This window comes from Drosophila suzukii, chromosome 3 (genome assembly GCF_043229965.1).
Source record: "Drosophila suzukii chromosome 3, CBGP_Dsuzu_IsoJpt1.0, whole genome shotgun sequence".
Taxonomy (NCBI): Eukaryota; Metazoa; Arthropoda; class Insecta; order Diptera; family Drosophilidae; genus Drosophila; species Drosophila suzukii.
The window spans coordinates 89793126-89808843 of NC_092082.1; the positions used below are offsets into that span (position 1 = coordinate 89793126).

The window sequence follows — 15718 nt, forward strand, 5'->3', positions numbered from 1 at the left end:
GGCACTCGACGGATTTATGTATATCGAAGCCTGCCTCATTCCGTCATTCAATCAATGTCTATCCTAATGTCTCACCGAAAATAACCAAAGCCAGGGTCCATCAATGTCACTTAGAGCATCATGGGCACTTGTTGCATGTTTATGGGTATTATTATTTTTTTTTTTTTTGGAAGACTTACCATTGCGTGAAACATCTAGCTCGACGAGATTTTCAAAGTTTTGTATATCCGGCGGCAGGCGGCCAATTTCGTTGTCACTCAGTCCCAGCTTTCTCAGGCGATGCAATCTGAAGAAATTCTGCAAGCACGAAAGAGAAGAAACACAAGATTTAGACCTCAGCACGACTCGGTAGACAAAAGCCAGGGGATTGTAGGATTGCAGGATTGCAACTCAGTTAGTTCGTTTTCGTGGTCATAAATCTTCGAGGGGTTGTCATTTGTTAGTGCCGTGACCCGTCCAAACAGTCAGTTTACCATTAGAATCCTCGCCAGCTTTCCTTTCGACCCAGACAGATAGACATGTCGCCAACAATTCATTTATGAAAATCACGACTTCGATTCGAATTTCGAAATAAATTATGTTGGCACTCCACGCGGACTTTCCAAAGTGAAGGGAAGACCAAATACCCATACCCTGACCTTCCTGCAATGTGGAGTAGTACCTACTCATCTCTCTTTGGGAAAGAAAGTTGCGCCCCCCACCGACTTTACTGAGTCATAGACCTCAAGGTTAACAGCCGCTGCTTTTGTTGTTCTGCCAGCGCGATTTTTATCGGCCATTGTTGTTTGGAATACGGGGTTCTTAACTCGGGGCCAACCCAAAAGAGCGGTCGCCAACAGAGCACCCAGAATAATGAAAATAATTCGTAGTTGTGGCCGTAAAGTTTATTAAATTCTTTCTATATTTTCCTGTACTTTTTGTTATTTTCTTTGTTTGCCCCACATGACAATAGAAGTGGCCAAGTGCCTGGGAGTTGTTGACCCAGTTTTTTGGGGCACTGAACAAGCGAATTCCGCACCTCGGCCAAGACACACTAGCTTTTGGGCATTTATGGTCATACAAATCGAAAGGAATTTATTTTGGGAACGGCAGACCATAAATTCATTTTCATATCCACCAAAATGATTTGAATGAACGTGAGGCCTAGGAAATAAATATTGCATTAACCTCTTATGAAAAGGTGAGAAAGTAAGCTATATTGAAATAATTTTGATAAGGTTGAGTGGGGATTCAATGAGGCTCGCTTTTATCACTGTCTATTTATAAAAACACTACCATTTTCAAGCAATAAAAACTTATAATAATCACACAGTAATTATGCTAGGTATTTAAAGTGTGTACCTCAAGCTGGAAAGAAAACTCAATGTCAGAAAAACCACTGGGCATTGCAACAAAGCACAAGAACAAGGGGCTTTTATTTTAAAGACAAAGCGGCTTAGGCTCCATCAGTGTCAGCTGCATTGCTTTTGGCCACCTACAATGGCCAGATTCCGTTTGCTATTTATGCAGGGAAAAAGCGAAAAGCGAAAAGCCTTTCAACAAATCATGCGTCAAAAAGTTGCCACTGTCAGCGACAAAAAAAAATGTAGGAAAAATTCAGGAAGACAGGCAGGCAGGCTGGCAAAAAAAAAAAAGAAACGTAACTTGCATATGAAAATGGCCCACAAAAAGGGGCAACAGAATGGAATGGCCGAGAGACAAAAACGAGGACAAGGCATGACGACAATAAAAATGAATGCGAATTGTAAACTTTTCGCCAAGTGCTACCCCCATCCCCTCCCATTTTTTTTGCCACCCAACCAAGCAACAAAAGCCCACGCTGCAACTCGGGCTTGTTGTATGTATCTTGGCCATAAATTACCGGCCGGTCGGTCTGCCGGCCGGCATATATAGCCATGAGTACTGAGTACAGAGTACCAACTGGGGGGAGCACTACCAGTTTGTCTGGTAGATATATAGATATACTGTAGACTCACTCACTCGGCAGCACACTTTTACTATTGTATCTAGTCGGAGCAGGCGCACAGCAAGTGGCAGTAGCTGCTGCTCGCTTTTGGCCAGGCCAACAGTTCGAGGTTGCATCACAGACAACGCAGACAAGTTGCTGGCTGTTTGAGCTGCATCACATCATGTGCATAATTCGATTTCTGGCCCGGCCATCGGGCACTTTATCTCCCCGAATAGACGACGTATATAAAACAATTCAATTTGGCATTGTTAAAAGCCTGGTCGGGAAAACCAATTTGCGCTGCCTAAAAGCCAACCTAATAGATCTGGATTCCATTTTCCGGATTCCAACGTCCAGTATCCACAGCAAATCCAGTGCAACTGCACTGAACCATGACCTGTGTATAGTACGTCGTTTCGACGGGGGTTTATGGAAATGTGCGCTTCGCTGCCCGCCAGCAATTTTTTAATGTGCCCCAGTGTATCTGCAAGTGTAATCTGAAAAGCCAAATGTATCTGGCCCACTCACACACTGTTCACAAAAACGGGGGGATGTACGCACGTACAGACATATAGCCATCTAGCCATATAAAACATATAGTCGCAGTTGCCGAGTGGTGTGTGCATGTTGCAAATGACTAGGCGCCCAGAAAACGCAGCACAATCGCCACGAAAACGGGTTCTAGATACATTTTTCGGCACGGATATATATCTCAACGGACGCATCTACAGCCGCCGAAACCAGCTGAGCTAGAACAGCCAACAACACAGAAAAACAGAGAACAGACAGCGCAGACAGACGGCCAACGGCGATTATGTGCAGAGCTGGAACTGAAGACTGCGACTACGTTTAGTACTTCACGCCGCAATGGAGATACAAATACACAGAGAAAAATATCTTTAAAAAAAAATCAACATTTTTAAAGCCTTTTGAATACATAATAATATTAGAAAGAGACTAAGTATACGGCCTTAAGGACACTGAGGTTAAAAGCAATTTTTTTTTTTTAAATATTTTATTTTGAATTCTTTTTGATTTTTTTTTTTAATGCAATGCCTTGAAAACATTGTTATTTTATCACCTCAACTGAATTTGGAGTAAACGACTAGGGTATAAAGCGAATATTCCGGGTTCAACACACACTGCTAACTTTTAAAATGTTTGTTTAATTTGTTTTAGCATTGAATAATTTACTTGTATATTGTTCTTTAATATAAACCTTGTATAAACGGAACATACTTAAAAAGATTAAATGCAAAATTAAATATAAGCCCCTAAAATCTTTATTAAATCCCCCAATTTTTCTCTCTGTAAGTAGATACAAATGGCTGCCGGTGCCTTTGCCACTGCAACAGCAACAGAGGAGTCGAAAAATATACAAATATGTGTAATCGTCGAACAAACAAGACACGAGCTAGCGAGCTTCTCCAGTGGCATCCGCAGAAGGAATCGGAATCGGGGATTTTGGAATCACAGTAGTGTCTGCCTTTGTGTATCTGGGCGCCTGTTCCAATCTGTACATCTTCATTTTTCTATCCAACATTTGCAGCCCCCAAGTGCAGTGAGTGTTTGTTTGTTTGTTTGTTTGTGTGAGCCCCGATGCATTTGTCATGCCAATGCCAACAGGCCAACAAGCCAGCCAACGACTTTCTTTATGGCCGCCTGCAGACGATGCAGCCACCGGATAAAAAAAATAAAAGATACAACTGCTAGTCAGCGGAAAAGCACTTAACCGCTCCTCGTTTCCCAAACAGCTGCTTGGGAAATTTAGTATCTTTTTTAGATGCAAATAAATAGAAACTGCAACGCAATGACCATATCAAACGCCATAAATCTCGGTTGCATCTTTGCCGAATCTCCGTCTAAGAATGCATTATTTTGGCTAAACAACATTTTAAACAGCTGCAAACAAAATGCTCTCAGTAGTTGGGCACAAAAGCATTCACAAACAATTAAGTGGAAAACATTTATTTATTTATAGGCAAACCGGTTTGCACAAGCTCAGTCAGTAGTGGCTAGAATAAAAGTGGTAAGCGATGGGGAATGCGATGTGTAACGAAAACGAAATGAAAAACTCAAAACAAATCGAATGAAAAATTCCACAAGTGAAGTACAGTTCGTCTCGAGGTTATAGAGGTGCTTGAAAACTGTTATTAGGTTTGTTTAAAGCATCACAAATTGACGAGTTTTAAAGGGGCTTTACTTAGCTTTATTTATATGCTCTCATCTTTTTAACAGTTGCATACAATTAACTGAGCTTTTTATCTATTGATAATTTATATTACACCCCTTACTCGTAGCGTAAAGGGTATATTGTATTCGGGGAAAGTACAGTAGATTTTGGAGGAAGCCTTTCAGACCCTTTAAGGTATATATATTCTTGATCAGGATCACTAGCCTTGTCCGTCTGTCCGTATGAACGCTGTGATCTTGGAAACTATAAAAGCAAATGTTGGGATTAAGCAAGCGGATTCTAGAGATTCTTGCGCAGCGCAGGAAGAGTAAAATATAGAAATTAAGAGTAGATAAAATGTAAGATTTGTTTATTTATAAGTTGGTTGACCGAGTAACGGGAATCCGGTAGTCGTAGCTCTCGAATTCCAGACCAAGGAGTTACTCCGTCATGCTGCACGTCAGATATTGACCGCACACCGATAGTCGAGGTGGTTCCTGCGGTACCACTGTTGGTAAAAGAAGCACTTCGGCGGTATTTTAAAGTGTTTCCGAACGTATTTGATGGTTTAATGGTGGATAAATAGTGTGCGGCCAAGGAAACCGTTTCATACCCTGCCTGGACAGAATATAATTGGAAAGTGGACTTCAGCGAAGTAGAGAACAGGGAAACTGTTTAGTAAATCGACGCTAGGAGCATGAAGAGCCTGAAGAGAAAATATTCTGTAATCAAATTCACGTTGTGAAAACTAAAGGTCGACTTCTCGCCCACATTCTGGATGACTAGAACGCGGGCAAGAAGTCGGCCTTCAGTTTCCAGAATTTGATCACATAACCCCTTCTCTTCAAACACTTCACGCTCCTAGCGTCGACTTAGGTCACAGTTTCTCCGTTTTCAACTCCCCTGAAGCTCGCTTTCCAGGTATATTCTGTCCCGGCAGGGTCCGAAACAGTTTGCTTGCGCACACACTATTTATCCGCCACTAAAGCATCTAATGCGTTCAGAAACACTTTGAAATACCGCAGTAGTGCTTCCTTTACCACCATTGGTACAGCAGTCGACACCTCGACGATCGGTGCTTGGACAATTCATGACGAGCAGCAAGGACGCTGCCCGTCTTCGATAAGCCGGCAAAAGAGGGCTTCTTCACCCAAGTTCTTTAAAAATTGCAGATGATGTGCGCCGAGCAGAAAGGATGAGGTTCCTCCTTGAATGGGCTTCTTCGTCAATACAGATTTTCTAGAATTGTGGATGTCCATAGAGCATCAAGGAGTCACGCCTTGGATAGACGCTGGCAGACGCCGATGAGCCGGCAGAACAGTGCTTCTTCAATATTCTTTAGAATTTCGGATGTCCGCCGAGCAGCAAGAAGTATTCACTCCGTGGATGGTCGCTGCCCGAAAGAGCTTTCTTCGTCAATAGGGATTCGCCCGAGTTGCGATGTCCTTCGAACAGCTAGGCAGAGTCACTCCTTGGATAGACGCTGGCCGGCGCCGATGAGCAGGCATAAGGTCTTCATCAAAATTCTTTGAAATTTCGGACGTCCGTCAGGTACGAAGTATCTTCTTGAATGGCCAATGGAGAAGGGGTTTCTTCGTCAATGGCGATTCGCCAGAGTTGCGAACGATGCCCTTCCAACAGCTAGGAGTACCATCTTGAATATTTTCTGCCCGACATCGATGAGTCAGCGAAAAAGGGGTCTTCCTCAATAGAGACTATCCAATGATTGGCGTTGACAGGATCTACATATAGTAACGCGTCAATTAGAAATTGTGAAATCGAAAATATATTGCCATACAAATTGACACAAAAAAATAATACAACAAATTTCTAGGAACCTTAAAACACAATATAATTGAACTGTTCTGTACGAATGCTTCAGTTAGAATGAGAATGAAAAACTCCTAGCATAGGCAAATAGGGAAACGGTTAAGTCACAGCCTACTTTTCACAAATCGTTTGAATAGGACACGGGGTAAAACATTGTTTTTCTGGATCCGCATCCATATACTCAGCAGGAATATTAAGTATTAAGAAACATAGTAACGCGACAATTAGAAATTGTGAGTCCGAAAATACATTTGAGTAAAAATTCACACCAAAAAAATATTACCTTAAAACACAAAAAACAATTATATTTTTCTTCTGTTCTGTATGAATGCTCCAGTTAGAATGAGAATAAAAACTCGGAGCGTAGGCAAATAGGGAAACGGTGAAGTCACAGCCTACTTTTCACGAATCGTTTGAAAACTAACTAATTGAATAGGACATGTTTTTCTGGATCCGCATCCATATACTCAAAGCAGGAATATTAAGTATTAAGAAACATATAGTAACGCGTTAATTAGAAAGTGTGAGAACAAAAATATATTTCAGTAAAGATTAACACGAAAATAAATTCTACAAAAAATTTCTTGAAACTTTTTTTTACCTTAAAACACAAAAATAATATTGAACTGTTCTGTACGAGTGCTTCAGTTAAAATGAGAATGAAAAACTCGTAGCATAGGCAAGTAGGAAACGGTGAAGTCGCAGCCTACTTTTCACAAATCGTTTGAAAATTAACGTCACTTGGGAATTGAATAGGACATGGGATAAAACATTGTTTTTCTGGATTCACATCCATATATTCCGAGCAGGAATATTAAGTGTTATGAAATTGCGGTCCATCGAGGACGATTTTTACAAACTAGCTAGTGTAAGGATTTAGTGCATTTAGGTTCTAGAGATTCTCGCGCTGCGCAAGTTCCTTTCAGCAAAGTGAATCTCCCACTCTAGCGCCCCCAAACTGCCCAAAACTGTGGCGCCCACAGTGCTAGAATACAAAATCAAACAGAAATGTATTGGTTTCGTCAATACCCATCGATTGACATTGAAAAGTTTTCCGCGCCCATTTTAAAGCCCACAAACGCCAACACCACTAAATAGATTGATTTTAAAAAGTCGCTTTGCTGCTTATTTCCATCTCCCTTCCGCTCCCTTTACTTAACAAGTATCTGGTAGTCGAATCACTCTACTGTAGCGTTCTCCCATATTTTAATAAAATTTAATTTTGCAATAATTATATATTTAGCTCAGGATGTTTTACATCAATTTATTATGTTCATGGTTTCTCGGTGTCTGCGGATAAATGCCGGGCTCAGGCCATGATCGCAACTCTATTGACGAAGCAACCTCCTGCCACTAGCTCAACCAAGTCGGTATACGGGCCCACAGCTTCCTGGTACTGTTTGGACACCGGCACCACTTCGATAGTTCGCAGTTCAAACGAATCCCTATTAACGGGGATTCCTCGTCCTTGGATGGTCTATGCCGGATTCGTTGAGCCAGTGGGAAAAGACCTTTCCCTCTGGAAAACCCCTTTTCCACTCACTCAACGATTCCGGGATAGAACATCGAAGGACGAGGAATGCTCGTTAATAGGGACTCGTCCGAATTTCACAACAATCGTTGAGGTGGTGTCGATGAACAAGCACTACGGGAAAGTTGTGGGCCCGGATGCCGACTTGGTTGAGACAGTGGAAGATGGCTCCTTCGTCAGTTTGTCGATGAAATGGTACTGCTGCTGGTGCAGAGGGCAGGCGATCTTTCACATATGGTTGTCACAGCTATGGTCATTTGAACAGTCATCGTCGTCGCTGCTGCACTCGTACTTGGCTTCTCCGAAGAATCCCTTCTTGCAGAGGCATAGGAGATCGGACCACACTCTCGGCATTCCAGACACATGCGGCGCTGCCCAGGCACACGGACTCCCACTTGGCACGTCCGTAGACATCACTGACAGCTTTCATCCTCGACACACTCGTCCTCCAATTGGCACTCCAGCTCCTTGGTACAAATGTTATTCGAAAAGAAGTGGAACTGGGGCAGGTAGAGTTGGACTTGCAGGTTCCCTGGCAGGCACAGGAACAGGGCACTCCAGATGCCGTGGGAGCAGATGCTTCCCTGGGCACACTGTTCATCCTGCTGGCAGTACTCCAGCTGCACGCATCCCAACCTGGCATCTCCGGTGCTGCCCGCCGCGCAGGAGCAGATTCCAATAGGGTTCTGCACCGAGCCGCGACCCTGAGCTCCACAGGCATTGGGCAGGGAACAGGGATCGATGCACTTCGCGTCCAGGCAGGCCTTCTTCCCAGAGCAGTCGTCATTGTCCGAGCACTCGACTTGGGTAGTCGCTGCCAGACTTCGATTACCGAATGGAAGACGGCTTCTTCCTCACTAGAGATTCTATGCAATCATTGGCGTTGACAGGATCTATTGTAATGCGTCAATATTATTTTATGGACCGAAAATAAGTTTGAGTAAAAATGCATACCAAAAAAAATATTACAAAAATGTTTTTCAAATGGACAAAAATATAATTGTACCGTTCTGTACGAATGCTTCAGTTAGAATGAAAATTTAAAACTCGTAGCGTTGACAAATAGGGAAACGGTGAAGTCACAGCCTACTTTTCACAAATCGTTTTAATAGGACACGGGGTAAACCGTAAATTGTGAGACCGAAAATGCATTTGAGTTAAAACTCACACCAAAAAAATATTACCTTAAAACACAAAAAAATAATTGAACTGTTCTGTATGAATGCTCCAGTTAGAATGAGAATGAAAAACTCGGAGCATAGGCAAGTAGGAAAACGGTGAAGTCGCAGCCTACTTTTTACAATAATTTGAAAATAAACGACACTTTGACATATAGAACAGCAAATTTCTTCTGTTTTTAATATCTTCTTCTTTAATTATGCATTTTTAATGCAATCACAAATGTAAACTTTGTTACAGTGGATTTGTGAAAGATTTTTAAAACCATAAAAATCACATGAAATTTCATGGAAAAATGACATGTTAGGCTAAAAAATTTAGAAATGCTTTAAGATATTATTTTCTGTGATTACACACATAAATATTTTATTTAACAATTAATTATAGTGTAAAGTATATATTTTAGTAGGCTCTGTCACCAAACCATTAATAAAGTATCAGTCCAAAATCTTCCAAGCTTTTTTGACAACCAAAAAGTTGCCAAATCAGAGTTTGGTGCTTTTTTTTGTAAATTTTTTTGGGGGTAACCAGCAGGTGTTAAAGCCAAGTTATGCGGCGGGTAGTGAGTAGCATTCACTTAGCCAAACTCACTAAAAGCGGGCCGCCATTTTAGATTCTTGCTGGCTGTTGGCTGTTTTCGTAGCTGTTGTCGAGTTCGCTGTGTCAGGTACGCGCGATTACTACCAAATGATGTCATTGCCGCTTGGCTCTCTGTTTTTTTTCTTTGTGTGTGTTCAATAGCCAGACTGCCGGTTAAGTTTTCACAAGAGCCCCGGTCCCCTGCCCTCTAAAAAAAAAAAAGAAAAAAGAAAAGGCACCTGCTCCGCTTCAGGTTGCGAAAGCCAGAAAAGCGAACCGAAAAGGGGGCGGTGTAGGTGGTTGGTGGTTCGGTCTCCTAAGCAGGTTGAACCTCAGGCCCATTGGGGCAATGCCAGGCGATAAGGTGATTACTCGGTATCTTATCTCCGAGCGTGACTAATTGGCCCAAATGAATGGGGCCAGCAGCGTTTGTGACTGTGAATGGGTTTGGGTGTGGGCTCTCGGGTGGTTAGTATTAACCCCAAGAAGCCAATTTCTTGCTATGCGCTGTGTCCACAGCGTTTCCTTGGGGTAGGTTCTACTACACACTATAGTATCGTATCTCGGCGATGAAGAGCCCCAAATCGAGCAGTTGCATCATGCAAATTACCAATTATATAGAGGCATAGAAGGAACGACGAGGAGACGGAGAGACAGGGACCTATTAAATGATTGCGGAAAATGCTAAATTTAAAATAGCCTTTTCCCATTCAATTGCCAGCCAACTCCATCTGATGAATGCCAGCGATTGGCCGCAGATTGAGGCAGATTGTCGCCGAGTTAACAACGATTCAATTGAGGGAGACAGTTCTCTAATGCACTACGAAAAAGATAATAGTCTAAAAATAAATATAACATAAGAAAACCATAAAAGGAAATTGGTATGGACTGTAATTTAAACAAAATGATGAAAAATCAAAAAAAAAAAAAAATTATTAAACTAATCTATAAATTTTATGAAGCATATAACTTATTTTGAAGTCAACAAGTTTTTCCTGTGCTAGATATTTTTTAGAGAAACAGATATATTATTATATAACTTTTATTTGTTAAAAAGTGGTTTAAATGTATTATACTATAGTAAAAAGATCAGAAGCCCCAAAAAATCTCCGAAGGAAATGGTTTTTTAATAAGATTTAGTAGTTCGCAATAGGGTTCTTGTATCTGAACTTATCCACATTTGGGGTATTATAATAACTGTCAAGAATGCGGATTTCTTATTTATTAGCCATTCAATCATTATTTAATACCCCTTTCTTGCGGTGTACCCTCCCCACTCGTCGATGCTATGACAACGCGGAAATTGTGTACCGCTCTCAACAATCCCGTCCACAAAAAGGGTTGAGTTGAGTCGGGCGATTCCATCAGCAGAAGCTAAACTGAAGCAACAATCACATCCGCCGCTGTCATTTGGTCCGCCATTCAAACGAACTCGGCAGCAGAACATCATCATTATATGGGAGACTTGACTAGACCATTGTAGTTGCTGTTGCTATTGCTGCTGTAGATCCGATGTTGCTGTTGCTGCCCGGCAGCAACATGTAGTTGCTGCTGCTGCGGTTGCAACATGTGGCTGCTTCGGTAAGTGGAAGGTAGAGCGGTCTGAATTTGCATTAGAAGTTCATTAGTGAGTGCGGCTGAGCGGGAAGGAAGCTCGATGAGAACCCGGGGGGAAAACTATATAGGAAAACTCCAGCAGACCTAATGAAACCGGCACACAAGACTCTGAAAGCTGACCGCAAATGAATTGCAACCAGAGATGCATCTCCCGCCATTCCCCCGCCCACAACTTGTTGCTATGTCAACGAGCTATGGCTGTAGATATAGTACTAATGTTTATGTCCGACTGCCTTGTTTACTTGTTTATTCAACAGCTGCAATCGTGGCGGAAGACCGCGGCCAGAAACCAAATAAACAACCGCGACAGAATTATTCACCACAGGCAGAAGAATTATTTGGAAATGGAATATCGAGCCGGCGACCACACCCAATTTATGTGGCCATTATCAGGGCACTTGGCCACTAATTAGAATGCTTTTGCTTTGGCGGAGGGCTTTGATCGTCGCAGTTGCGTAATTGCCGATTCAATTATGCAGCCATTCTGCATTATGACTGCCCTGCACTGTCAAAGAAAAGGCTACTGCTCAGCCACTCAGCTCTGCGCCTTTTTCCCCCCATTTCCCCGCATTAATTAAAGACTTCCGCCATCTCAGGGGGAACTTCTTCTTTTGTGGTAATTGTTGTCTTGGTAAATGGTAAATGCCGAGATGCCCCGGCAGATAGCTGACCAGAGGAGAATGGGGGCTTTTCACGGTGGAAAATAAAAAAGGAGGCGGAGGAATGGCCCTGGGCCTGGGGGTCAACGCACCCGGGGATGCAAATTACGAATTACGTGCCCAGCCATCAACCCCTTGAGCTTAGGGCCATTCGGTGGGACAAGTTTGCCAACATCATCGCCGCCAGACAAGGCCGTTGTGTTCCAAGTTGTTGAGCAGATAAAAGCCGAGGGGTTCCAGCAGATCAAAAAATCCCTATCGGAATGACCAGCCATCCATTGACATTTATCTGTTTTCTTTGCAAATATTTTTTATAAGTGTATTATCATCTCTTTTTATAGCTTTGGAAATTCATTTAGGTTCCATGTAGAGCAAAATAAAAAAATATTATAAATATATTATTAACATATATATTATTCCCTTTAATATTTATAGAATTTCCTTTAAGTGTCAGACAAAGCAACCTAAAATTAATTATTATTATTACCCTTTCACCTGTGGCTTTCCTGTCACAGCCTCTTCTGTATCTCTATATTTTAATACAAGCCTGCATCTATTAAAATGTAATTTTCATTTACCACCCACTATTTTATGTGGGTTTTTCTCAAAACCAAACCTGACTCGACGGAATTTATTCAATATCCCACGCACTTTGAACTATGACATTTGCGGGTTTGCACCACGCAGCAGCCCAAAGTTAAGTTTTAGTCAGCCCAGCTTGATTTTCCAGGGACCACGATGATACAGTCGAACACCTTTGACCTAAGCCACCCTTTCTGGCATTTTTTGTTAATTAATAAATAATTATAATAAGTGGGTATTGTTTTTGTTATATATGTAATATTTGTATTAGCGAATATCATGTACTTAAAGAGTAAAAAACAAATTTAAAAAAGAAATGTAAAGAAGGAGAAATATACCCAGAGACATATATTCAAGTACATTGTTCTTGATTTGAGAACATTCGTTCCTAAAAACCGTGTAAAACATTCTGAACTCAAATAAGACCTTCAATATGTTCTAAGAACTTAAATTTAAAGTTTTTTAATAAACTCTTTAAGATACATGATGTTTGGGGTACTATATCTTATAGTAATAAAATGGTAAATCCATTTATAAAATAAAAATATAAAAGAAGGTTATTTTTTCGAAAGGACTAAGGTACAGAAAATACTGTTAGACCTAAAATTGTAAAAATAAAAACAAAAACTCGGGAATAATTTATAGGTGCGTACTGATAAAGGTTTTCCCAAAATTCCTCCCGAATCTCTCCCAAAATACTCCCCAGGATACTTGTTATAAGTATTTTTCCTTCTCCCCTCCTCATAGAGGATGTTCTTTATAGAACCCAACCCCCCCACTCACCTTGGGCAGGTCCCGGATGTGGTTGGCGTCCAGGAAGAGCTCCTCCAGGGTGCGGGAGTAGCGCAGGATCTCCTCGGGCACCTGCGGCAGGGAGCAGTGGCGCTTGTCCACGAACTCCACCTGCCGGTTGCAGCCCTTGAAGATGGGAATGCACTTGAACATGCTGCTCGTCTTCGGCCGCGTCGGCTGCGTCTGCTTCTTCTTGGACGTCGTTTTGCCGGCTTTTCGGGTGATTGGGGGGGAAAATTAGGGGGTGGTCTATGCTATATGCTATATCTATGTGATATATCGTAACGTTGGCTCGTTTTGATCGTCGGTTGTCTCTTAACTTGGCTAGCTGGCGGACATTGGCCGCGTCTGTGGGGCAGACACTTAGTTACACTTTTTTTTCTCTATCGGGCCTTTATCGCTCACGTTTCGCCCACATTTTTCACTGCAATTAAATTAAACATTTTATTTGTATTTATTTTTGCACACTACGTTAGGCGTTGCGTTGCGTTGCGGAAAAACGTAAGGAGGGGAGATATTTTTTTGTTGCCTGGCCTTGCCATTTTGTTGTTGCTGGAGTTTTGTTTGCGAGAGAGAGAGGGAGAGAGGGAGAAAGAGAGCCGCTTACACACACAAAAACGCGGCTGTGTGCGTAATAAGCGAAATAATGAATAATAATCAATTCTAATTGGCACTTGGTTGGAATGCCATAAAACGCATTGCATCACGTAGTTCGAACAACAAAAGAAACGCAACGCATTTGTTGCTTCCCCTTGACAACGAAACTGGATGGAATGGCGGAATGGTGGAAAACTCGAGCGGAAAATTAACATTAAAGCGACACACCCAAACAGAGAAGGAAAACCCGAAAGCCGGGCCTCGAAATTGGAAATGGAATTGGAATTACTTTACGTGGTTTCTCTCATTTTTGTGCCCACTGTGCAGCGGCGTATGTTTTGGAATTTACACATACATACGTACACGTACGCAGGACACACACATACACTTGAAGGCTGCGCAACAACAAAATGCTAGTCTTAGGCGGCGAAAAATCAGCAAAAAGGAGAGGGAAAGAGGGAGCGAGAGAGAGCGATTTTCCCTGCGTTTTTCGCACGCTTTGACGCGTTGTTCGCGCGAGTATTTACTGTAGTTACAGGAGCCACAAGGCAGCACAGAAATCGCGAGGCGCGTCTTAAAATCGAACACGTACACGCGCGCACACACACACACTGGCACGCACAAAAACAGGCGGGTTTTTTCTTCACTCAAAAGCGGTCGAAAATCACGAGCGTCGGGCGAAAATCACCGTTGTTTTCATCCGCGTTTCCAATTTTTCCGTTTTTCCTCGGCCGCGCAACAACAACAACTTGGACAGTGTGGCCGCGGAACAGTCGATCAAATATCCAAACGGCGCAAGATGCCATTTCTACATTTTTGTAAATATTGCAAGCGGTCACTCTGAAAATCAATGTTAACTAACATTGGCTCTGTTGTCGGTATTTATCGATATTTAAATTCAAATTTTTCACTGAACGGTGCCGATCTCTTTATTTGTTCTATTTGTTTTATTAAAGATAAGTTTTTTATTTTATTTTATTTAATTAGTTACTAACGAAAGCGCCAATGCTCCAAAAAAATGGTAGCTTTTGTGTAGTTGGCGCCTTTCTTCAAAAGTTTGAATGCAAATTTATAAAGGATGGTTATCAGGGCTTAAGCAATTATTAATGTGGGAGTTCAATAATTATATCAACCTTTAAAAAAAAACTTAGCACCTCTTTCCAATGAATCAATATTGCTGTTGAATGTATTTCACTTCATATTCTACCTTGCCTTGTTAAAACTCAACTGATTTGCACATTCATTAGAAACTAAAAACACAGCCAATTTGGCTTGTAATCTAGCTCAAAAATATTTAAATTTGGCTTAAAAAATGGATAAAACCGCTATTTTATAATTTATCCAGTTTTAAAAAACTCTAGATGTAGTGGGAAAGTAGCTAAATTGGCAATACCGTATGGCTGTTGGTCGAGGGGTAGGCAATATCGTATTTTTGCTCATTTTTGCGTTTCGCAGTATTTTTTTAGACAGGGCACGGTCACACCAAAAATCTTAACATCGATTAACAAATAGCAATATTCGATATATCAGGTGAAAAAATATCACGATTTAAATATTAATCTATTTTTCAAAACGGAATCCGGCGGGTACTATATTATTAGTGCAGCGAACGGACAATAGAAATATTTGTGTCGACGAGTGTTGACAAATCAGCTTGCCAACGGGGAGCTTGTCGTCTTTTATTATAAAATATAGCGCCTTTAATCCTCTTCAAAAGTTGTCCCTTCTTATTTCCTTTTGGTACATATTGTTATAGGCTTCAAATTAACTCAACCTAACTTCAATTTTTCAATGTCGCTTTTTGTATTTTCTACGTTTTAAAAAAGAGCGCCCAATTAGTTTTTGAAGATGAGAAACTTTCGTATGTGGTATCGATAAGGTCAAAACTATCGAAATCCACAAGTGAGGCCAAAGCTATTCTTAACTCTCTCTCTCTCTTTGGCTCTCTCCCTCTCCCAAAGTTTTTAGTAACGGTGACTTTAGAAAGCTTTTGGGTGGACCAAATTACGCATACGACTGGCCATCCGATCTGATTTTTTCACTAGAATTTCAAGAAAAATAAGGAAAGGGAAAATAAACTTAGCGAAAAGAGATACTAATGTAATGTTATTTTTAATTCTACAATTTCAAGAAAAAAGGAACATAAATCTAGCGATAAGAGATACATACTTATATAAGCTTTCAGATATTATTAATTCCTTAGGAGAAATCTTTATAAATATAACTTTAGG

General features: G+C 41.3%; 2 protein-coding genes across 29 annotated transcripts in view; both read right to left on the reverse strand.

The window, feature by feature from the left end:
• scrib (scribble planar cell polarity protein) overlaps positions 1–14239 on the reverse strand; it is a 67550-nt gene extending 53311 nt beyond the window's left edge. For 21 of the 26 annotated variants that reach the window (XR_011604068.1, XM_065865700.2, XM_065865698.2 and 18 more), the window contains exons 1-3: positions 14015–14239; positions 12882–13314; positions 180–297 (exon numbers count right to left, since the gene is read on the reverse strand). Coding sequence is in view for 25 of the 26 variants with exons in the window: in XM_065865700.2 (XP_065721772.2) it covers positions 180–297; positions 12882–13043 (280 nt within the window). In the remaining variant the exon portion in view is untranslated. The remainder of the gene's footprint in view (positions 1–179; positions 298–12881; positions 13315–14014) is intronic. The other 5 variants (XM_070995997.1, XM_065865704.2, XM_065865702.2 and 2 more) reach the window with 2 other exon arrangements.
• Positions 4475–9000, reverse strand: LOC118878096 (uncharacterized). 3 transcript variants are annotated; one of them, XM_065865708.2, is made up of 3 exons: positions 8667–8717; positions 6553–8375; positions 4475–5863 (listed from the first exon to the last, which is right to left on the reverse strand). In XM_065865708.2, the coding sequence occupies exon 2, from the start codon at positions 8267–8269 to the stop codon at positions 7748–7750; it is 522 nt and encodes a 173-aa protein (XP_065721780.2). In that variant the 5' UTR covers positions 8270–8375; positions 8667–8717; the 3' UTR covers positions 4475–5863; positions 6553–7747. The 3 variants fall into 3 exon arrangements, 2 of the variants coding, with proteins under 2 accessions (XP_065721780.2, XP_036675308.3); XM_036819413.3 differs by lacking the exon at positions 8667–8717 and adding an exon at positions 8437–8599; XR_011604070.1 differs by lacking the exon at positions 6553–8375 and having other exon boundaries at positions 4475–6234; positions 8667–9000.
• Positions 14240–15718: the final 1479 nt, after the last annotated feature.